General features: G+C 42.7%; 1 protein-coding gene across 1 annotated transcript in view; it reads left to right on the top strand.

The window, feature by feature from the left end:
* Nucleotides 1-2,399: 2,399 nt before the first annotated feature.
* Nucleotides 2,400-24,801, top strand: part of gjd1b (gap junction protein delta 1b) — a gene marked incomplete at its 3' end in the record, with an annotated part of 41,629 nt that continues 19,227 nt past the window's right edge. The window contains exon 1 of the mRNA XM_084065059.1: nucleotides 2,400-2,479. Within this exon, the coding sequence (XP_083921185.1) occupies nucleotides 2,409-2,479 (71 nt within the window). The 5' untranslated portion in view covers nucleotides 2,400-2,408. The remainder of the gene's footprint in view (nucleotides 2,480-24,801) is intronic.

Raw genomic sequence — 24,801 nt, forward strand, 5'->3', positions numbered from 1 at the left:
TTTGTGAGGATATTTGGTCAAATCAGTGAGATATTCACATATTGCACATATATGTATAATATGTATACAGGATGTAAACCCAGATCCCACTGATGTCTTGTGATGTTACATCTCCGAGGTCTTGCATGAGCACACACGGCATCATCTGACTACACACGCACGCAGACCATCACTACCTCTGGCTCTGTTTTTCCTGTGATCACTATCTCCCTCCTCTCTGGGTCTCACTTCTTCTCACCATCTCTCAATCTGTGGTTCAGCATCCTTTGACCTGCCTCTCCCATTCCCCTCCCCTGTGTGTGTGTGTGTGTGTGTGTGTGTGTGTGTGTGTGTGTGTGTGTGTGTGTGTGTGTGTGTGTGTGTGTGTGTGTGTGTGTGTGTGTGTGTGTGTGTGTGTGCGCGCGCACTCGCGTGCGCACATGCATGACCAAGTAATGGCCGTGAAACTAACACAAATCAATACAAACTGAGGGAGATAAGAGAGAGATTTTGCAACCACAAGACCAGAAATGGTGACGCAAAGAGGAGGAAAACGGATGGAGGAATAAGAGAGAGTGGAACATGGGGTTGTTGTGGTGGTGGTGGTGCTGGTTGGAGTGGAACAGTGGGTGGTGAAGAGGAGAGAGAGCGAGAGGGGGGGAGAGTGAGGTGGGGATAAAGAAGAATGAGAGGAGAGAGTGAGTGAGGGAGGAGGGGGGAGGAGCGGAGAGATGATTCCTCTCGCTAATCCTCTGGACACACGCACAGATTGTGTCTACTGGTGGACAGAGAGAGAGAGGAGGAGAGGGAGGCAGGCAGGTGGAAGGTCCGGACAGAGACAGAGAGAGCGAGAGAATGTGTGTGAAAACACATTGAGAAAGGTAAACAATGTGAGGGGCGACGGGGAAGGATAGAAAATAAAGAGCTGCCTCTCCTCCGCCACTCAGAGAGAAAGAGAGAGAGAGAGAGAGAGAGAGAGGGGTAAACAGGAGGAGTGGAGATCTTCTCCCTGTGTTTCACACACTATCTAGCGGAGAGGCAGAGAAGGCAGCAAAGGGAGCGCGCTCTGCTCGAGCGGTGACTGGCGGTGTGTGAACTCAACAGGAGGAGGAGGAGCAGGAGGAGGAGGAGGAGGGAGCATTGGGGACAGAGAGGAGAACACTCACAGGAACAAACGTGAGGGGAGAGAGAGGAGGATTCTCCCAAAGCCAGGAGGAAAGAAGGAGGACGGACGTGTGGAGGGGGGAGAAAGAAGAAGAAGAAGGAAGAGGATGGAGGACTGGAGGAGAGAGGAGAGACATGGAGCGCTGCTTACTTGGGCTCGCGTGAGCGCATGGACCTGAGAGGACCGAGATGCTGTCAAAGCGTGAGTGTGTGTGCGTGTGCGTGCGCGTGCGCGCGTGCGTGTGTGCGTGTGAGGGCGAGTGTGGAAGTGTGTGTGAGTGATGCTTATTATCTGTTTGCACTAATAGATGTTTAGGACTCCTTACAATGCTTATTTGAAAATAGTGGAGGCAGCACTACTAGTTCAAGGTACCAAGCTGAACGAGTACAGTGAATTGCTGATACAAAATTACGTGTGTGTGTGTGTGTGTGTGTGTGTGTGTGTGTGTGTGTGTGTGTGTGTGTGTGTGTGTGTGTGTGTGTGTGTGTGTGTGTGTGTGTGTGTGTGTGTGTGTGTGTGTGTGTGTGCGTGCGTGCGTGCGTGCGTGCGTGCGTGCGTGTGTTAGACCAGGCGTGTTTTGTCTCAGTCAGTCAGTCTGCGAGTGAGTGAGTGTATGAAATGCACAGACCAGCTGTTTGAGAGGTAGCTGGGTTCAGGTGTACCCCGAGGACTGGTGCTGGCTACGGTAGCGAAATAAAGAGAGAGAGGGAGAGAGAGAGGGAGAGAGAGCGAGAGAAAGTAGTGGAAGAAACTCAATGTGATCTCAGAACAGGTGCAACTCCGGAGGCAGTAGGTGGGGGGCGTGTCCATCCACACACACACACACACACACACACACACACACACACACACACACACACACACACACACACACACACACACACACACACACGCACACAGGCGAGTGTGGATGTGTGCCAGTTGTTAAGCTTTGATCCAAAAAGCTCAGGTTTGATCCAAAAATCTCAGGGGGGGGGGGGGGCGATAGCAGTCAGAATGGGGTCTCAGTGAGCTACTTCAAGGAATCCCAGTTCTTTTAGACATTCCTTTAACTCTGGACTCTCCACCCCCGCAGCACCACCGGCCTTCACCCCGCCCACCAGCACCACCCCTCACCTCGCCTCACGTACCAGCTGGAGTAAACGTCCGGTCGCAGGCGACGGACCTCGGCGCCAGCCTCGGTGCCCCTTCTGACCCGGAAGCCCACAGGAAGTGGGCTCAGGGCTGATCTCCCGTGCCCGGTGGATGCCTCCTAAACCCAGCCATGGGGGAATGGACCATCCTAGAGCGCCTCCTGGAGGCTGCTGTGCAGCAGCACTCTACTATGATAGGAAGGTGAGTTGTGCTTTTTTTTTTTTTTACCTCGTGTCAACCAGGCTTTCCGCGGTACTGGCTGGAATGCATGGTTTCTATTTACCGTTCAGTTTTCATACCCGGCGTACTGTACGCGGTCATATCCATACACACACACACACACACACACACACACACACACACACACACACACACACACACACACACACACGGACGTGCTATTCAAAAATAGCAGATCTACAAGCTCGTAGCGTGGCACAGAGTTGTAGATCTGCTATTTTTTTGAAAAATCTTGAAAATGTGTGCAAATCTTTGAATATATAGGCCTATATTTTTTTAAGTGAACATTTGTAACTGAAATCTTTGTTTCTGTGGGGGGGGGGGTCCCTGGCTGGAACAAAATATTTTGAGTTGAGGGTCCGCGGCCAAATACATATAATTTTGGGGGTCCTTGACCCTTGAAAAGTTTGGGCACCACTGATATAGCGACATACGTTTTTCAGGATTAGGATTTAGAAGACATTTGTAGACGCGGTCCCGGATTGAAGGGGTTAATGAACGCTGGTGTAGGACTGGTGTATGTAGGATCTTGACTTGCTATGCACGTTTATGGAGATACACTATAAATGGTGAATGGTGCATGTGTATTTATATCGCCTTTATCCAAAGTGCTTTACAATGTGCATTACATTCACACACACTTTCACACACCCACAGCAGAGGAAACCATGCAAGGCACCAACCTGCTCATCGGGAGCAGTCAGGGGTTCAGTGTCTTCAGTGTACATAGAACTTGGATATGTGTGTGCACATGTGTAGAGATGCAATACAGCAGATCTACAAGCGTGAAACGTGGCGCGAAGCGACGCGCTTCGAGCTTGTAGATCTGCTGCTTTAGATGCTTTTGTGTGACACTGTAGTATGAGGGCGTTTAGGAATTTACAGAAAAACAAAAAAGTTTGAATATGGAGATTTCTGCCAGACAGCAACGATATGTATGGAGTTACAGTACATGTGTGTAAACAGTTCCTGTATGCGTTTCATTAGTGGTATCATATCATCTGTCTGCTGTCCTTTTTGGTAGTATGTCTGTAAGACTGTATGAAAACTGTCCAGAGTGGTTGACGGCAGCAGGGTTGTGGAGGGCTTAGGCTGCCTTAATCCCTCTGAGTGACAGGATGATGGTGGGCGGGCTCAGAGGCAACAACAAGCGATACCATTGGCCGGTAAAGTGGCATCAGCTGTCAAAGGTCAGAAGCAGTGCCATTAGGCCAGAGAAACCTTTGTTTGACATCTCACCTTTGCCACTTTAAACCTGGCATCTCTATTTTGGGCATGTTGCTGTAGGCAGAAATGTTAGAAAATAAATAAATCAAAACATTAAAAAAACTAAAAGAAAAAAAAGAAGAAGAAAAAAACAATTGAATTTCTCATATTTTCGAACGTATCAAAAATAACTGATTTACAAGCTTACAACGCATTACGATGCGACATGTTGTGGGCTTGAAAGATCTGCTATTTTAGCTATTTGTCATACAAAAAAAGTATAAAGGGCTCAACAAAAACATGCTGCTTCTGTAAGGATTTCACTTCTCTTTTTCACTCACCCTGGTCATGCTTGTGTAGCAGAATAGCTCAGCCTGAAGCCCAAAACCCAAACATCTCCCCTGGCCAAGGAGGGATTCCCTCTTGCCCTAGCGGTAGATGTTTGGTTTCCTACGCGGGAGACCTAGGGAAGTTACCCTTGGTTCTGTTGGGTTCCACTGATTCACACTACCTCCTTAATCTCAGTGGTGGAAAGTGACTAAGTACATTTACTTAAGTACTGTACTTAAGTACAATTTTGAGGTATTTCCCATTTTCAATACTTTTACTTCTACTTCTACTATACCCTATTTTATGCTATTCTCAAACATTTGAGTACTTTTACTTTTGGTACTTAAAGTAAGGTCCAGTAGTAGTCATACTTTAATACAGCAGAAAAATAATATTTGCAGCCCTAATCCTCTGACCATGCGTTGGTTTGGTTATCTTTGGCATTGAGTCTTCCCAGTATCAATTATTCATCACCATTTTGGACTGCGAGAGCAGAACCTGTAACTGGAGGAAGCCACGCGAGGCTGTTTAATCAACTGAAAGATACTTTTCACAGTTTGAGCTTTTCTTGGGACACGAGTGAAAGCATGGGGTCACCGGACAGGGTCTAAATTTAGTGAGTCTGAGTCTTTCTGATAAGGGCTACTTTTGAATGAATGACTAATTGACTATAAATGTTCGCGACTGCGAGGCGCTGATTGTGCAATCACATTTTAAATGTATGGTATGACATACTGTGGATATTTGGCTGAATCCCTAGCCTTAATTTAACTCGTATTCTGTTATACGAGACAAATTATGGCTTAAGGCGTTTTTTTCATTAAAGTAATCTCTAGCTGTCGTCTGCAGCAGCTTGTGGTCAAACATTTGTCATGTTGTCAGCGCTGTTGTCGTACAGACCTCTTGGTGCTGTCATGAGCGATGGCTCCATGTTTATCACTCCGTATTCATGAGACGCTGGTGGCACCGTGTCACTTATCAGCTGGACGAGTCACACTAGCTCCAGGGACAGACAGAGAGAGAGAGAGAGAGAGAGAGAGAGAGAGAGTGAGAGAGCGAGAGTGATGATAAGTAAATCCTAAGTTATACTTCACTGCATGACGGTATCTCAGAGAGAGAGAGAGAGAGAGAGAGAGGGAGAGGGAGAGAGACAGACACCATCGTACGACGAAGTATACATTTGGCTTAACCACAATCTTATATCGTCTCTGTCATATGTCCAAAACTGTTACTTTTCAGGATTCAAATTCAAAAGTAGCAAAAGTAGCAGATCTACAAGCTGGAAATGCGGTGCAAAGCGACACGTTTTGATGCTTTTGTGTGACACTGTAGAAAAAACACAAAAAGTTCGAAAATGGAGAATTTGGAGGTTTGACGACAACGATATACTACTATAGTTGACTGGGGATCCCCTCCCTTTTCCCCTCTTCACCCAATCTTTAAAGAGCTGGTGCCATGTTTTTGCACTTTTTCTGTTTTTCATATGTCTATGAGGTTGATAGAATTTCATTAAGCCCCCCGGTGGTGGTTTTATGGTGTTTTTTGTCTTCTCTGACTATTTTGAGTTTCTTCCTGGAGGCTGAAACCTTGAGGGTCAAACGTGCCAATAGAAACAGCTCTTTAGTGACATAGTAAAAATATACCCTCCCCTCATTATCATAACACAACAGGTGTGGGCATGAGGAGTAGGAGGGACTAGGACAGGTGGGTGGTGCTAAGGTGGTGGAGGAGGTGCTAAGGTGAGAACCAGGTATACTTAATGAACTGGAGGCGTGTCCACATAAAAACATAATTTTAACAATTTCTGTACACTTTTTTGAAAAAAATCTTCCTCCTAGTATAACCATAATACCTGATGATTATGTTTTAGGGGGGGGGGGGATCACTGAAAATCACGGCACCCCATCTTTAAGCCAAAAATAGCTCACAACGTGGGACATCGTGCTCACAACTTTGCGTTGTTGTGAGCTTGTAGATCTACAATTTTCGCCAAAGGTTTGACCCAGGATAGGAATGATAGGATGTGGTTAACTAATTAAACCCTATACATACTTTGCCCGGGAGCGGTCAAAAATAGCACATCTATAAGCTCCACAACGCCTCATGCTATTTTTGGCAAATGTCCGCCTCAGAATAGGCATGCTAGGGTTCCTGTGGTTAATACAGGAAAGGCAGAAAAAGGAAGAGAGAGAGAGAGAGACTGAAAATAGAGAGAGAGAGAGAGAGAGAGATGGCGAGGGCAGATGCCGGACGAAGACATAAAAAGAGCAGGATAGGAAATGAACGGGGGGAAAAAGGCGCTTCTTGACAGACTGGCGAGCAGACACATGGCTCAGGTTTGCAGGGCCTTGGAGGAGAGCCAGTGGGAGCGTCTGGTCACGAGATGCCCGCTGCATGTCACGTGACCTCAGGACTCGGGACCACCGCCACGACAAGCTCCACTAGCCTCAGTGGTGTAAAGTAACTAAGTACATTTACTCAAGTACTGTACTTATGTACAATTTTGAGATACTTTTACTTTTACTGGAATATTTCCAATTGTCAATACTTTTACTTTTACTCCACTACATCTCAGAGGCAAATATTGTACTTTTACTCCACTACAATTATTTGAAAACTTTAGTTACTGGTTACTTCGCAGATATAAATTATTACATTATAAAACATACATTAACCACTTTAGCCCTATTTTAAACCTAGGCTATTTTCAAACATTTTAGCACTTTTACTTTAGGTACTTTAAGTACATTTTGATACCATTACTTTTGTACTTTTACTGAAGTAAATTTTGAATTCCAGACGTTTACTTGTAACAGAGTACTTCTACATTGCAGTATTGATACTTTTACTTAAGTAAAACATTTGAGTACTTTTTCCACCACACAAGCTCCACTAGCCTCACGTCACCTCTCTGGACTCACGCTCCCCACCGCCTGGTCCTCTGACATGATGGAGCGTGACATCAGAGAGCGAGCCGAGGACAACTACAAACCGTCCCTGTCGGGGGGGGGGGGGGGGGGGGGCGGAAACCTTGTATCTCTAATATTTTATATCGTTGCTGTCGGGGCAGAAACCTCCTATCTCCATATTCTAACTTTTTGTGTTTTTTCGTAAATTAACGCCCTACTTGATCATACTACAGCGTCGCTCAAAAGTAGCAGATCCACAAGCTCGAAGCGCGGCGCAAAGCGACGTGTTTTGAGCTTGTAGATCTGCTTCTTTTGCAATTTTTTTATTTGAATCCTGAAAAGTAACAGTTTTGGACTGACAGAGACGATATTTTGAGGTTAAATCAAATAGCCAAAATAGCCAATCTGCAAGCTCACAATGCGTCACATGGCGATTCTCTACGTTTTTCGCTTGTAAGTGAAAGTGGAAGTGGTTAAGCCTTTCTGGGGGTTTCATTGATATATAACAAAAGAAAAGTATTTGTAAATGTTTAAAACATTTTGGGTAATCTGGGACATTTTATGGTGTGGCAAAGCAGGAACCTGTCTATAGAGGGTCGGTCTGTGTGTCTGTCCGAGGCTAATCTCGCAAAGTGCTGGAAAGATCAGTGTGACATTTCTTGTGCACGCTTCCGATACACACACGCTTTACACTTTTTGAAATATGAACTTAAATTTCATAATGGAACGGACACGGATCGGGCTGAAACCGGATTACAAATTACATTTGTAATCATACATCATAGATATGTCATAGATGATTGACGTCACAGGCTGACCGCATGAAGTCTGAGATCCACATTGGAGCCATGTGGATCCCGAGATCTAGATTCATGATTCATGATTCAAGTTTCTAATAAACACTCTCAAGCCTGAAAACCCATTGGCCACACTTGCGTAAACAAAGCATCTCATTGGCCAGAGGAGGTGTCATGTAGGGACAGGGTTGGGTGTTGTGGGCATTTTGTCCTGGAGGCCATGATGCCAGTGTGTGTTCTCATGAGCCCACCTGACAGCATCCTGCAGACCCGACTTCATGTGTCAAACATTATTTACACGCATGTTATATCCAGCATAGATGTGTGTTAGTTTGCATAAAGCAGGTGCCATAAGCCTCCCCTTCGGCCACGGTATGTGTGTATGAATAAATACATTATTTGTGCCCGTGTGAGCAGATTGAGCTTAAACGTGCTTGATGTGTAAATGCGATTGAATGCGCTTTGATCAGAGCTGTGTGAGTGTGTATGGGCCGTGACGAACGTACACATGCACTATACACTGTGTGGCTATGTGTACCGTGCGTGCTTAAAGTGTCCTTGGTATGCGAATCATTGTGCTTTATAAGTCGCAACCGTGCATGAGTGTGTGGTTTGTCGGTCATTAGTCTGTGTTTGTTTATGCACGTGCCACGTGTGATTTATTCCTGACATTACGGGCCGTATTCCAGGTGTAAAAAGACTTCCAGCAGAAGCACTCCTTCTTGTTGATACACACACAGCCTGGTGGGACGGACGCACTGTGATGGAGCACGCTCCACCTAACTAAAGTCAACACATCAGTCATGCTGCCTCTCTGGCTCCCACTCCCATTGGCCCGAGTCGGACTCACACTCTCCGGTTGGTCAGCGCCGGGCCGATAAACATGCAAATGGTTCCTCCCTTCCCCCCGGTATTGATTTCCAATAACAGGATAGGAAGTGCAGCTGGACATAAGAAGGGGAAGTTAATGAAATAGTCTTTAGGCGCTGACCATTTGCATTACAAATAGGATTCGCCTGGCTGTATGGTGACTGGAATGCTAACTGTGTAATCAGAGCTCTAATTACCTCCTTTAATTGTTTACTGATTACTAGTGATAAAGCATGACGGTGAAATGGCTGCTAAGCAAATCCTGTTAATTCATGATTATTCTATTTTTCAGTTTACAAAGTGAGATAAGACAAGGTGGAAAAGCACAATACTTGCCATGATGATATTTAACAACTTTTGGATGCACATTCTTTGACACACATACAGTACACGGGTACATAAAGTACGTAATATAAATAGATTTCCGTCTTAGTGCTGAACGTTATAAGAATGAAGAAGGGACGTCCAAATATTCGTTTTTTATGTTCCCAAACCAAGAAGCACCTCCGACACGCTGACCTGATGTCCATAGAACACCGAAGTCTGACATCAATACCGCCAGAGGGCCCTACCCCCCCCCCCCCCCCGGTCAGAGCGTTATTTGTTTGTATTGGATTTCCCATAGGGGAATCTTAGATCGCGTCATATAAGAAGTGTGTTCCAGAAATAAACAAATCAGCTGGGCGATTTTACTAGTTTGTTTATTGTTGTCTTTGGCTATTCAAAAAAATAGCAGATATACAAGCTCATAGCGTGGCCGCGCTATACGAGCTTGTAGATCTGCAATTTTTTTTAAAATCTTGAGCATTTGTGCAAATCATTGTATATATATATATATGTTTTAAAGCGATTTCTTTTTCGATCTATGCTTCTGGGGGGTCCCTGGAACAACATATTTTGAAATGGGGGTTTGCGGCCAACACATCATTTTGGGGGTCCTTGACATGGAAAAGTTGGAGCACCACTGATATAGCAACATACTGCTAGGATTATTTTTAGATATGTATTTGGCCACGGACCCTCAAAATGTTTTGTTCCAGGGACCCCCCCAGAAGCAAAGATTTGAGTTACAGATGTTCGCTTTAACTAATTGAAAGACTGCAGATCTACAAGCTCACAGCGTGGCACACGGTGGCGCACTATGAGCTTGTATATCAGCTATTATTGAATAGCCAAAGAAGTGTTAAAATGACACATGTACTGTACTAGCATGTGATGTCACCGTGGCTAAAAGAATACTCACTTCAGGGCTGGCTTTATCCGCTGTTACAGTGCACGGGCGTGCAGCGTGCGTGTGTTTACGTCAGTGTGCTTTTTGCAAGCCTCCTCTCACTTCTTTCTCACCACATGTGTAGGTCATGAGCACAGTCTATGGTCATGAGTCATCATGAGTGATGAGTCATGAGTCACGCCGTCATCCTGTGCAGGTAGTGTGTGCTGCACACATCATCTCAGTGCGTCACAATGCATGACGTCGCTGTCTGGTGGTGGTGGACGTCCAAAACCTTTCCTTTTTTTTATTATCCCTTGAAAAACATTTTGAAATAGTGAAAATAGCCCGCTGTAGATCTGCTATTTTCACCACTTTTGCCACTTGTATGATGAAGTAGTGTAGGAAGAAAAAATATGGAGATACAAAGGTTTCTGCCCAACAGCAAACAACACACTGAAGCTAATGACCATTTAGACAACCATAAGCATGCGAGTGAGTGAGTGAGTGAGTGAATGAGTGAGTGAGTGAGTTTATGTCTGTGTGTGTGTGTGTGTGTGTGTGTGTGTGTGTGTGTGTGTGTGTGTGTGTGTGTGTGTGTGTGTGTGTGTGTGTGTGTGTGTGTGTGTGTGTGTGTGTGTGTGTGTGTGTGCGTGTGTTTGTGTGTAAGACACGTTTGGCTGTGTGCATGTGTGTATGTGTGTGTGTGTGTGTGTGTGTGTGTAAAAGGTGCATTTGTGTTTGTTGTGTGTGAGGCTGTGAGCGGGCGCGTGTGTGTGTGTGTGTGTGTGTGTGTGCGTGTGTGTGTGCGTGTGTGCGTGCGTGCGTGCGTGCGTGCGTGCGTGCGTGCGTGCGTGCGTGCGTGCGTGCGTGCGTGTGTGTGTGCTCACACACTCGTGTGCATACAGTATGTGCGCGTATATGTGAGACAGAGTGAAGGAGCTGTCCGTTGCAACATGGTGATGTTCTATTTCCAGTGCATCTCTAGAGACACTGCAGCACAAAACATGAGATGAAGGTCTACCACCTCCTCCTCCTCCCCTGACATCCATCCACCCCTTCATTCCATCCATCCATCCAGCCATCCTTCCTTCCTCCTATCTCTCTCTTCACACTGCCTCCGTCCCTCCATCTCTCTGCAGAGTAAATTGGCTCCAGTGTCAGCTTGCTCTCCATTATTGCCTTACCAGCCCTGTTGTGTCCCTGACCTGACAGCTTTCACAGGCACTAACAACGTCAGCAGTGGTGTAAAGTAACTAAGTACATGTACTCAAGTACTGTACTTAACGAACCCATTGAGACCTGAAGCCGATTCTACATGTCTCCTAAATCCAAACAGTTTTCTGAAAAACGTATGTTTCTATATCAGTGGTGCTCAATCTTTTTCATGTCAAGGGCCCCCAAATTATATGTATTTGGCCGCGGACCCCCATCAAAATATTTTGTTCCAGGGACCCCCATGAAGCAAAGATTTGAGTTAGAAATGTTTGCTTTAAAAAATATATATATTCAAAGATTTGCACACATTTTCACAAATTTTCAAAAATAGCAGATATACAAGCTCATAGCGCGGCCGCGCTATGAGCTTGTATATCTGCTATTTTTGAATAGCCAAAAGTGTAAAATAATGCTTTTTAGCTCAAATCTAAAAATGACACAGTTCCAGGTCTTAATGGGTTAAGTAAACTTTTTACATATTTCTTACCTTACTTGAGTATTTACAATTCTCAATACTTTTACTTCTACTCCACTACATCTCAGAGGCAAATATTGTACTTTTACTCCACTACAATTATTTGAAAACTTAAGTTACTTTGTAGATTTTGATTAGATTATTACAAAAACACTTCAGACCCATATACAGTACATACTTTGGCAATTTGAAATCTACAAGCTCAAGCGATGTGAGCTTGTAGATCTGCTAATTACAAATAAGGATTTTTATACATTTGAAACTTAATGACTTTCTGCATAACGCCTTTTACTTTTGGTACTTTAAGTATATTTTCATGCCAATACTTTTGTTCTTTTAGTTTACTGAAGTACATTTTTAATATCGAACTTGTACTTGTAACAGACTATTTCTACAATAGGGTATTGACACCTTTACTATCAATGCGAGAACAATGGCTTCTATTCTATAACTTTACACCAATAGAAAGCCTGCAGTTTCTATTAGCTTGGTATCCTCATCGATGATGTCACTGGTAAGCCGTCAGGTCAGGGACAGAGCCTTCTATTAGAGAGTTGCGCCAATGAGGGGTCAGAAACAGCGTCGGTCACGTGGTTCATGTAGCTGGAAATAGTGACAAGGAGCCGTCGACTTCAATGCATTCCATGAAGTTCCGGTTTAGGGATTTGTCACTATTCGCCAATGTATGTGTATGTAGAAGACCTGGCCCGAAGAAGTGAACGGAGTTGGCGTAACTCTCTAATAGATGGCACTGGTCAGGAACACAACAGGGCTGGTGAGGCTACTGTATATGGAGAGCAAGCTGACACTGAAGACAATTTACTCTGCAGAGAGAGATGTAGGATGGAGGCAGCAGTGTAAAGGGAGGGTCCGTGTAAATACACGGACCAGGGAGCAGTGTTGATTTTGACACCAAATTTTGATGTAGTTTTAGTCATAGTCTTTTGAATAAAATTCCATTTAGTTTTAGTCATATTTTAGTCATCTGAAATGTTTTTGTTTTTGTCTAGTTTTAGTCGACTAAAATATCAAAAGATTGTAGTCGACTAAATGTACAGTTGATTTAGTCGACTAAAATGTATTTTGGCAGTGCCTTGATGGCGTCGTAATGGCTGATGCATGCTGTAAATAGCCGATCTACAAGCTCACAACGCGTCGCGTCGCGACGCGTTGTGAGCTTGTAGATCTGCTATTTTCAGAGCGCAACACCCGAGTGCAACCAAACACAAAACGACCTGTCTTAGTTCTACTGGATCTCTGCTCCACTAGTCCCTCCCTAACATTTTAGTCTAGTTTGTTGACGAAATTGTCAGTCAATTTAGTCTCGGTTTTAGTCATAGTAGCTTAGTTTTGACCTCTGAGTCATTTAAGTTGTCCCTATATATCGTTGTTGTCGGGCAGAAACCTCCATATTCTAACCTTTTGTGTTTTTTAGCGGTGCCAGCCGCTCTACATTTGACCGTGTCTGTGTGTTATGTCTGTCTGTCCGTCCGTCCGTCCGTCCGTCCGTCCGGATGAGCACGAGAAGCAACACATACAAACCACATGAACGCAGTTTGCAATTTCCGTGAAACTTTCCACGCATATTCCCACTAGGCCCAGGAAGAATTGCCCCCCTTTTCACATTGCCCTGTTATAGCGCCACCAGGAGGCCAGCCTTGCAATGAATTTACAGGGATTTAATATTGTTTCTCTAGTTCATATATAGCCCAATTAAATAAACTCATCAAAGGCACCGCTTCCTTCTACTACCTTCTACTTGATCATACTACACAGCATCACACAAACGCATGCACAGTAGCAGATCCCAGATCTGCTACTTTTGCAATTTTCTTATTTGAATCCTGAAAAATAACAGTTTTGGGCATATGACGTTTCCACCCGACAGAGATGATATATAGCAACATATAAATCATATATTATTTCAGAAAACTTTCAGAAAACGAATTTAAGGCGTTTTTAGAATCGGCCTCAGGTCTAAATGGATTAACTCTGAGAGTGTACAAATGTAACCAAATGGACCCGCAAGTGTCCATTTGGTTACATTTGCACACTCTACTACTGTATGAGTCACAAAAGAATGATTAAAACGCTGAGGATTTCACTGCGTAGCCAAGCTTCCGCTAATTGAACACACAAAGATTGTTCTTTTTGTTTCCGTCAACTGTCATAATATTAAGTGTATTGTTATAGAGTAGACACTCGCTTGTGTAAGAGACCGAAACCTCATTTATGGCTGCACAAGTGTACATTATTGTTCATGCTGGGTTCATCTATTCTAGCGAAATACTAACTGTGTGCTCACAGCCCAGGAACGAGCCCCACGGCAGTCACTTACCGCATACATCCCTGCCAGCTGGGCTGTCATTATACCTGCTCTCCAAGCTGCTAGAACACCAGTGCTGCTGCCATTCTGACATTCGCTACAGGGTCCGCTGGCAGCCACGTTGTGGGGAGAGAGCAAACCGCATGAATGTCATTTTTATATGCAGCCCACTCTCAGTGGTGGAAAAATAACTCAAATGTTTTACTTAAGTAAAAGTATCAATACTGCAATGTAGAAGTACTCTGTTACAAGTAAAAGTTCGGAATTCAAAATTTACTTGAGTAAAAGTGCAAAAGTATTGGTATCAAAATGTACTTAAAGCACCAAAAGTAAAAGTACTAAAATGTTTGAAAATAGCCGATCTACAAGCTCACAACGCGTCGCGATGCGACGCGTTGTGAGCTTGTAGATCGGCTATTTTCAAATAGCCCAGGTATAAAATAGGGCTAAAGTGGTTAATGCATGTTTTATAATTTAATAATTTATATCTGCAAAGTAACTAGTAACTAAAGTTTTCAAATAATTGTAGTGGAGTAAAAGTACAATATTTTGCACAATATAGTAAAAGTACCTCAAAATTGTACTTACATACAGTACTTGAGTAAATGTACTTAGTTACTTTCCACCACTGCAGCCCACTCTATTCTTACAGTATATGTAGTTTTTCCTGTCCTCATTTTCTCCTGCTGTTATCCTCTCGGCCCACATATGGTATAAGGTTAGGGTTCCTCATTAGTGTTTACGTTCTTATATGGATTAATCGATAAATCCCGGCTATACATGCAGTAGTGTGGACGGACTCATCAAAGATTATCTTACGGGATAAAACACTATCCTCCTTAAAAGGTGTGTTTATCTCCGTCTCTGGTTAATTGCGTCACCCTCAGCTGGGCAAGCTATGGAATCAATTTGAGTTGCTCTAAGTCAGGCTGTTTTTCTCAATGGAAACATACACACACACACACACGCACTCACACACCCTGCTATAGATTGGACAGTAGGGGAAACCCTGACCAGATGGATAAACACTCCTCGGTGACTAGGATATCTGTTGTGAAGGGGCGGCAGAGAGGTGAACGCAAGGACATGCTGATATTGACAAGAAACTAGAAAATGAGAGGCATAGGCGGGGCTGGGGAGGCTTTGAGATGAACAAAAGAAAAGGTAGGGCAGAGGTACAGAGAAAAACAGAGAGGAAGAGACATTGAAAAAAAGCGTGGTCGGTGAGTCTGGGTCGAGTCGGTGAGCAGAGCAGGGGCACAGCCATGGGCGGGCCAGGGTGGGCCGTGGCCCACCCAAATAGAAAGCTGGCCCACCCAAATTATTCTGCAAAAAAAAAATACTAATATCTTTTTTTATAATTAATCTTTTGATAATAAATCGGTAAAATCAGGCAAAAATAAGAATTAAATAACATAACCGTAACCCTAAAACCGAAATCAAGTAACAAAACTAGAAAATGTGCTCCTCGGAGCACAGGTCTCCGCCAGTACGGTTCCTGATTAATCCTGTCTTACCTCACTTCAAAAGATATAAATGATATTTTGAAGTGACACACCTATTTATAGGGTCTCTATTTCATCATGCGTCTCGCTAGCCAATCAAAGCACACCCTTTCAACATGTTGTCACGTGTCACGTGAAGCTTGACCAATGTTAGCTTGGTGGACACACGGAAGGACGAGAACGAAAACATAGTCTCCTGGCGGAGACAATAACAAAAAAAAGTAACAAAATCTGGCAAAAAAGCACACGCACAGGATGGGGACGCATGCACGCGCGCCGTGTGCGCGTACATGCGTGCCCACCCGCTCCCGTCTAGGCCCAGCCTATACTAGCGTTCTGGCTGCACCACTGGAGCAGAGTGATCGAGAATAAAGCGACAAGGATGGAAATGGAAGAGTTGAGAGAAGAGCGAGAGCAAGAGTCATGGACGGACATAGATAGGGAGATCAGTGCTAATGAGGAGGTCATGCAGAGTTGAGAGCGAGTCACCTGTCTGCCAGGGTGACTATAGCATGGATACTACTGGATTACTGTTAAAGTTAGCACAGCAACTAGATGACTACAGCTAGCTTCACTGTAGTCAAAATAGAGATGCGGTGCCGAATCAAAGGAGGACAATCAAGAAGAACAAATGACACTGTAGCACCATTAAGTGCAAATTTAATAGCACATCCAAACGAAAGGTGACATTTCGAGCCTACGCTCTTCTTCAAGCCACAGAGCATAGGCTCGAGGTGGGGTCTGAAGAAGAGCATAGGCTTGCAACGTTTCTTTTTGTGAGAATGTACCTTACAATTTGCACTGTAGGGAGCTGCAGTGTGTGGATCTCCTTTGTTCCTTCTTCATTGTAGTCACAAACACAAACACAGCAGCTAGCTGAGCTGGTGTCCACACAGCAACAGTGACACAAAGTAGAGTAGGGGTTCTTAAGATCGAGTGAATTATTTTGTATTTGCTGTAGTCTATTTTTTCTACATAATAGAGCAAAGAGTTTTGTGTTCAGACTTTCTCAGGAACCTGACCCAGCCCAAACAACACAGCCAGCTAGACTTAAATCACCATTACAACTCTGTTTTCAATCTAGCCATCTATTCAGGGACTATTATAGAGCTGGGGCAATGGCTGCGGGTAATTACGTGTCTATTTAAAGCCACAATAAGCTATTTCTGACCACTAGGCTGCAATTATAATCTAATAACATAGGGATGTGCGATATTAACATTTTAGCCAATATCCAATTATTGATTAAATGCATGGTCAAATCGACCAATACCGATACCGATACCGATATTGTAACACAAGTTTCCAGTAGGGTTTACCTTAAACCTGTTATAAAGTAACTGTGATTCAGGGTGCAGATGCAGATTTATTTTTATTTTTTTTACTTGTTGACCCTTTTTGAAAGCTTCCCCAGAAAACACTGATTAAATCTTCAGCCGTTATCATCATAAAGGGCTTTTTCAGCTTCACATTCAAACATAAATATGATTTTTTTTAAAAAGGCTAAAACCGATATATTAAATTGATATCGGTTGCATTTTTAAGGCAGAGATTGACGATACCGATATGATGACCGATTAATTGTGCATCTCTAGTCTCCCTGTCCTATATTTAATACATCTGTGGCATGTTATAGCTGTGCAGTTCATGAACAAAGTTGGTATAGCCCATCTATACAAGGTAAATCATAACTGCATTAAAATACTAGCCGTGGTGATGTTGTGAATGCTGAATCAAAATAGCATTATTTAGAAATACTAAACGTAGACCTTGGACCATCAAAAAGTAATCAATAAAGATAGAAGGTAAATGTATACAGCTGTAAACTGGTGCAAAAACAAAAGTGCTTCACAATACATTGACATTACAGGGATTTATTTGATTCAATATATACTGTATTAACAAACATATGACTTATTTCAACTTTAAATAAATAAAACTTAGCTGGTACCTTTGGGTGGTGTTGAGAACCAGTGGTACACATATACATCTCCAGGGATTTATCTTGGAGTAGCTTTAAAGTTTAGAGGAAGTAGCTTCAAATTTTCCCTGGTACTTTAACACAGTTTGTGCATCTTAGCTCCAAAGGACAGTGAGTTGCGCTGTCTCGATAGAACGTTTAAACTGAAGGGTCTCTGAAGGACGGCTGCTATAGTACTCAATCAGAATGACAGAGATTCACCCAGAACCAACGTTGACCTCTGTCAAGTGCAATAAGAGGATATAGCATCGCATTGATGATGTTCGCCTCACGTGATGCGATGATCCTACAAGAAGGCGATCTGTCTCTGTTTTTCCTATACCCCTCCTCTTTCTTTCCACTGCAAAATACTGTGATAACCACTTATAATAATGAAAATAGCCGATCTACAATCTAACAGCAGGTTGCAATGCGATGCATATGTATCATGCATTGTAGCTTATAGATTAGCTGTTTTCACTATTTCTGAAAACTTCTGGAAATCCTTTTTTGAAGAATTTGTTTAGAAGATTTTCTCCGTTAATGACATGCCCCAAAATTGATCACTTTAACTCTGTCTTTCTGCCTCTCCATCTTGACCTTTGAAGATGAAAAGGGAGCATTCTGCTGTCATTGATTTACTCACCAGTGACAGGGGGAGAGGCGTTGTTTTATCTACCCATCTCTGTCCCCTCCTCCTACCCACTCCTCTTCATCAAACCCACTCCTCCTTGCCCTTGACTCTTGTCTCCACATCTCATAGTGGTGTTTAATGAAGAAGGTGAGAGTTTAAGAGGCAATAACAGACTCCTGAGCAGAACAAACCCTGCAGTTATGTGTTTGTCATTGCTGTCGGGGCAGAAACCTCCTGTCTCCAGTGGTGGAAAAAGTACTCAAATGTTTTACTTAAGTTAAAGTATCAATACTGCAACGTAGAAGTACTGTTACAAGTAAAAGTCTAGAATTCAAAATTTACTTGAGTAAAAGTACAAAAGTATTGGTATCAAAATGTACTTAAAGTACCAAAAGTTAAAAGTACTAAAATGTTTGAAAATAGCAGATCTACAAGCTCACAACGCGACGCGTTGTGAGCTTGTAGATCAGCTATTTTCAAATAGCCTAGGTATAAAATAGGGATAAAGTGGTTAATGTATGTTTTATAATGTATTAATTTATATCTGTAAAGTAACTAGTAACTAAAGCGTTCAAATAATTGTAGTGGAGTAAAACGTACAATATTTGCCTCAGAGCTGTAGTGGAGTAGAAGTAAAAGTATTGAAAATTGGAAATACTCCAGTAAAGTAAAAAATACCTCAAAATTGTACTTAAGTACAGTACTTGAGTAAATGTACTTAGTTACTTTACACCACTGCCTATCTCCATATTCTAACTTGTTTGTGTTTTTTCTAAAAATGAACGCCCTACTTGATCACACTACAGCGTTACACAAAAGCATCAGAAGTATAGCATGGAAAGAGCTTGTTGATCTGCCATACGTCCAAAATAGTAACAGTTTCGGACGTATGAGGTTTCCACCCGACAGAGACGATGTATAAATACTTGTGTGTGCAAGTGGCCCCGTCTATGCCTGTGTCCTTCAGGGCCGGTGTTATTAACTGCTGCAGTTTGTGTTAAAATCACAAGGATGACACGTGCACACACACAGTCCCCTTTCCTCGACATGAGCAGACACCTCATTCAACAGCCCATCATATGCTCTCTGTCTCACACAAACACACACTGAAGGACTGTTGTCCCATAGCCAGATGGTCACCCACACATGCACACAAGACAAGCACATGTCAGCCATAGTTACTATAATTATCTATTACTAGGAGGGAGAAACACACAATTTATGTGTGTGTGTGTGTGTGTGTGTGTGTGTGTGTGTGTGTGTGTGTGTGTGTGTGTGTGTGTGTGTGTGTGTGTGTGTGTGTGTGTGTGTGTGTGTGTGTGTGTGTGTGTATGTATGTATATATACTGTATATATACTGTCTATATATGTGTATATATGTGTGTGTACACAATTACTGCTACTCTATATACACTATTACACTATTATCACATTCACAGATTACCTAATTAACCAGTGCATCCAAGCTGCAGTGTGTGTGTATGTGTGTGTGTGTGTGTGTGTGTGTGTGTTCACACCACATGAGCACGCACACACAAACGGTGACAAAAATAAGTCCCCCTTCTCGCAAACACATTGTATATAAATAACCGTGTTGAGAATGTGACTACAAGCACACACATGCACACACACGCACGCACGCACGCACACACACACACACACACACACACACACACACACACACACACACACACACACACACACACACACACACACACACACACACACACACACACACACACACACACACACACACACACAGACACACACACACACACACACACACACGCATCATCTTCACAGATTTACTAATTAACCAGTGCATCCAAGCTGCAGGGGAGGCACTTGACTGTCAGGTTTATTCTACGTTCACACTTCTCTCCTGGCCAATGATGTAACGGCCATTTGCTAGATGGTGCTGTGAAGCCCAACAGTGAAAACAAAGCCTGCGCCCCCAGGAGCCCTTGAATATTTTCTGCTGTTGTTTAGAGTGCTGCTTTTTCAAAGTAGGGGACAGGGGACCAGAGGGGCCATTTGGAAAAGACAGAGAGAAAATAATTAATACATTCATTAATAAATACATAAATAAATGCATAAATTAATAAACAACTCAAATTCAATTCATAAGATCGTTCTGCTAGTTTATAGGCATCCCTATATACGCTCACAAGTTATCAAACCTAACAAAAAATGTATAATGAGCTAAAATAGATGTTCGTCAAGCACATTTTTAAAGCCATTTCACAATAGCCAGAGGCTATGGCTGTCACTGTGACCTCTGGCTATGGCTATGAGCCAAATATCGCTACAGTTACAACCTGTGGCTATTTGGGGGAAAGTCTGGGAACCCCTGGTTTAGAGAGCAGACTGTCCCAGCTGCCATCTAACACTATGTTACCATGAGATTATTTACAGACCAGATGTTGACTCATCCTAAAAACTTGGTGGGTTATCCCCACTATAACAACACACACACACGCACACACACACACACACACACACACACACACACACACACACACACACACACACACACACACACACACACACACACACACACACACACACACACACAACATCATTCTGTCTGTCTGTCTCCTTTCATTCCCTCACTCGTATATCTTGTCCATCTCTACACTATCTGAATTTGTGTGGTAACAGCCGTGTTATAAAGTATCACAAAGTTACAGACAGCAGCACAGACTGTCACAACGTACAACATGAAGGCTTTGAACAGACTTCTCCGAAGTGGTTGGTTTCTTCTACGATCTTTAGGACGGACTGTCCTCACTGTTATTTGCAAGCGATCAGATCGGATGTTGTGCGTTCAAACATTGTCAAACTATCTGCCGTGGTTGCTGTGGTAACGACATAACAGTAGGTGTGACAGCAGTGGTGTAAAGTAACTAAGCACATGTACTTAAGTGCTGTACTTAAGTTCAATTTCGAGGTATTTTTTTTACTTTACTGGAGTATTTACAGTTTTCAGTACTTTTACTTCTACTCCACTACATCTCAGAGGCAAATATTGTACTTTCACTCCACTACAATTATTTGAAAACTTTAGTTACTAGCTACTTTGTAGATATCAATTATTATATTATAAAACATACATTAACCACTTCAGCCCTATTTTATACCTAGGCTATTTTCAATCATTTTTGCACTTTTACTTTTGGTACTTTAAGTACATTTTGATACCAATACTTTTGTACTTTTACTCAAGTACATTTTTGATTCCGGACTTTTACTTGTAACAGAGTATTTCTGCAATGCAGTAATGATACTTTTACTTTTTTTTTTACTTTTTAATTACTACACATCTTTAGAAATCAGATTTGAATCACATTTCAAACCACCTACTGTAGGTATGTGGCTCAAATCTGAATATGTTTTTTTTTTTTTAATCGCTGTGCACTTGTGTGCACAACGACAGCATGTGTCATGGAGGCTCCCTGCTTGTGCCAGAGAGGCTGATCGGTGACCTGGGCTTGGCACGGCACAGCTGAATGTCACAGTCGGCATCAATGCATCGGCCCTAACCCGGGATTGTCCAGAAACCATGCAACCATTTAATCCAGATTACGCACATCGTCTCCCTATCGCCTTCTGTCTCTCTCTGTCTCTGTCTCTGTCTATGTCTATGTCTATGTCTATGTCTATGTCTCTGTCTCTGTCTCTGTCTCTGTCTATGTCTATGTCTATGTCTATGTCTCTGTCTCTGTCTCTGTCTATGTCTATGTCTATGTCTATGTCTATGTCTATGTGTCTGTCTATGTCTATGTCTATGTCTATGTGTCTGTCTATGTGTCTGTCTATGTCTATGTCTATGTCTATGTCTCTGTCTCTGTCTCTGTCTCTGTCTCTGTCTCTGTCTATGTCTATGTCTATGTCTCTGTCTCTGTCTCTGTCTCTGTCTCTGTCTCTGTCTATGTCTATGTCTCTGTCTCTGTCTCTGTCTCTGTCTCTGTCTCTGTCTATGTCTCTGTCTATGTCTCTGTCTCTGTCTCTGTCTCTGTCTATGTCTCTGTCCTTCTCTTCCTCTCTTTCCTACTTTCTCTATCCCTATCTGCTCCCTTGCTGTATTTGTCTCTCTATCTCTTTTTATCTTCCTTCCCTGCCCCCCTCTCACTCTCCTCTCACTGTATGTCTCTCTCTTCACTCTCTCTCTCTCTCTCTCACATCACAGTCTCTCTCTGTCTTTGTCTCCTATCACTGTCTCTCCTCTCACATGTTCTATCTCTCCCTGTCTCACTGCATTTCTCTTTCACTGTTTCTCTCTCTTTGTTGTCTCTCTCCACTAGTGTTGATTTTGACAGCAAATTTTGATTTAGTTTTAGTCATAGTCTTTTGAATACATTTCCATTTAGTTTTAGTAATATTTTAGTCATCTGAAATGTTTTACTGTCAGTCTAGCTTCAGTCGACTAAATATCATAAGTTTATAGTCGACTAAATCTTCAGTTGATTTAGTCGACTAAAATGTATTTTGTTGGGCCTTGATGGCGTCGTAATGGCTGATTTTACACTTGGTAGCATGCTGGAAAATAGACGATCTACAAGCTCGACGCTTTCTGAGTTTGTAGATCTGCTATTTTCAGGGTGCAACACATAAGTGCAACCAAACATAAAATGACTTGTCTTTTAGTTGTACTGGATCTCTACGCCACTAGTTCCCTCCCCAACATTTTAGTCTAGTTTTTATTTGTTGACAAAATTGTCATTATCTTAGTTTTAGTCATCATAGCTTAGTTTTTAACTAGTTTTTATTTAGTTTTCGTCAGTGAAAAAAATTAGTCGATGAACATCTTTCGTCATAGTTTTAGTCGACGAAATCAACACTGCTCTCCGCCTCTATATTTGTCTCTCTCTCTCTCTCTCTTCTATATGTCTTCACCCTCCACCCTGACCTTCCATCCATCCCAAAAATCCAATAAAGTAACTGGTTTATCTGTTGCCAGGGTGACCACAACTATTTATACAGGTAGTTGCTTCATCTCTGTCAATTGATGAATAACTACCACACTGATGAAAACCTGTTTTAAACAGATACAATGAAAAATGGAAGGCTTCACTATACACTCATCTGTATTACATATTGTTAAATGATTCACAGTGACGTATTCACCATAATTTTCATGGTCACGGAGACCTTTATGCTATAGGCTTTATGGTAATAGTTATACTGTAATTTATCCTACAATACTGTTGTCCAGAACCAGCCAACTATCCTTCTATAGCTGTTATTCTCTGATTGATTATTACTTCTTACTAGATTTGAATGGTAAATGGTGCATTTATATAGCGCTTTTATCCAAATCGCTTTACATAGATTACATTCACATTCACCCATTGACACACACATTCATCCACCGATGGTGGAGGAAACCATGCAAGGCACCAACCTGCTCATCGGGAGCAATTATCAGTGTCTTGCTCAAGGACACTTCGACACTAACTCTGCGGGGGAGGCCGGGATCGAACTGGGAACCTTGCGGTTCCCATTCTGAGCCACTGCCGCCCCTGCATGTTTCATGTTAGTGATTTATACACCTACCTAGAAATATGGAACTTTACATTTGTGGCAGACTGGTCCACACAGGTGTGTAAGTGAAGTGTGTGCATGCGTGTGTTGACATGCATACATGCATGTATTTCCATGCATATACAAGTGTGTGTGTGTGTGTGTGTGTGTGTGTGTGTGTGTGTGTGTGTGTGTGTGTGTGTGTGTGTGTGTGTGTGTGTGTGTGTGTGTGTGTGTGTGTGTGTGTGTGTGTGTGTGTGTGTGTGTGTGTGTGTGTGTGTGCGCGCGCGCGCGTGTGCGAGAGAGAGAGAAAGTGAGAGAGAGAGAGGTACTCATGTGTTAAACACGGATTAATGCGTGCTTCGGTACACAATAAAATCCATAGTCTTAATTGACCCAATTGTAACTCTGAGGGGGACCCTTATGGGTCCATTTGGTTCCATTTGTCCTCTCTCAGAATGAGCACTGAGGATTTGACTGTGCAGGGACTATTGTCTTAGGGACTCAACTCCACTACGGGCCAGCTATAGTGAAACGGTCGGTGGCAGCATTTCACAGTTCAACACGTCAACCCAGTTCAGCTCAACACTCAGATACTGCACACAGTAATCTCCTCTGTAACACTTTACTTAAAGGTCGGGTCTAGAGTGTCATGCATTATAATCATGCATTATCATGCTGTCTTTATGTATAAAGACACTTTACAAGTTCATGTTCCACTGAGCTTATATAATGCATTTTGAACAGCACTTATAGTACTTCATAAACCTTGTTCTACGTTGTTGTGCATAATTATAGAAATTTATAATGAGGGTTATGAAGCCTTATGAATGCATTATAATGCATTCATAAATGTGATTATAATACGTTATAAACCCCCACGGGTCCACTTGATTACATTTGCACACACTCTGAGTTACACATGGATAAATGAAAATTGAGGATTTTACTGTGTGTGTGAGACACAGAGAGAGAGAGAGAGAGAGAGAGAGAGAGAAATCAGACGGTTAAGTGACCAGCATTAGATTGCACTATTCCGAGATTTCCATTTAAACAGCTTAATGTAGTCGGATGTAGATTTACACACAGAAGAAAGGGAGTGATGGTTTGTTTGGTAATCCACCTACAATGACTAAACAGTCTATATGCACATGTAGTACAGTGTCACGCATGCATGCTTGTGTTTGTACACGTTGGCATGTGTCCAAACATGAGCTTTACAGAAAGATAAGATGCATGTTATTATATGATGCCGTTGAGAAATAGGGGTAGCGGATGTGCGTATGTGCATGCACACTCGCACGTGTGTGTGTGTGTGTG

The sequence above is a fragment of the Gymnoscopelus microlampas genome, assembly GCF_963454915.1.
Source record: "Gymnoscopelus microlampas genome assembly, chromosome: 8".
Classification (NCBI taxonomy): domain Eukaryota; kingdom Metazoa; phylum Chordata; class Actinopteri; order Myctophiformes; family Myctophidae; genus Gymnoscopelus; species Gymnoscopelus microlampas.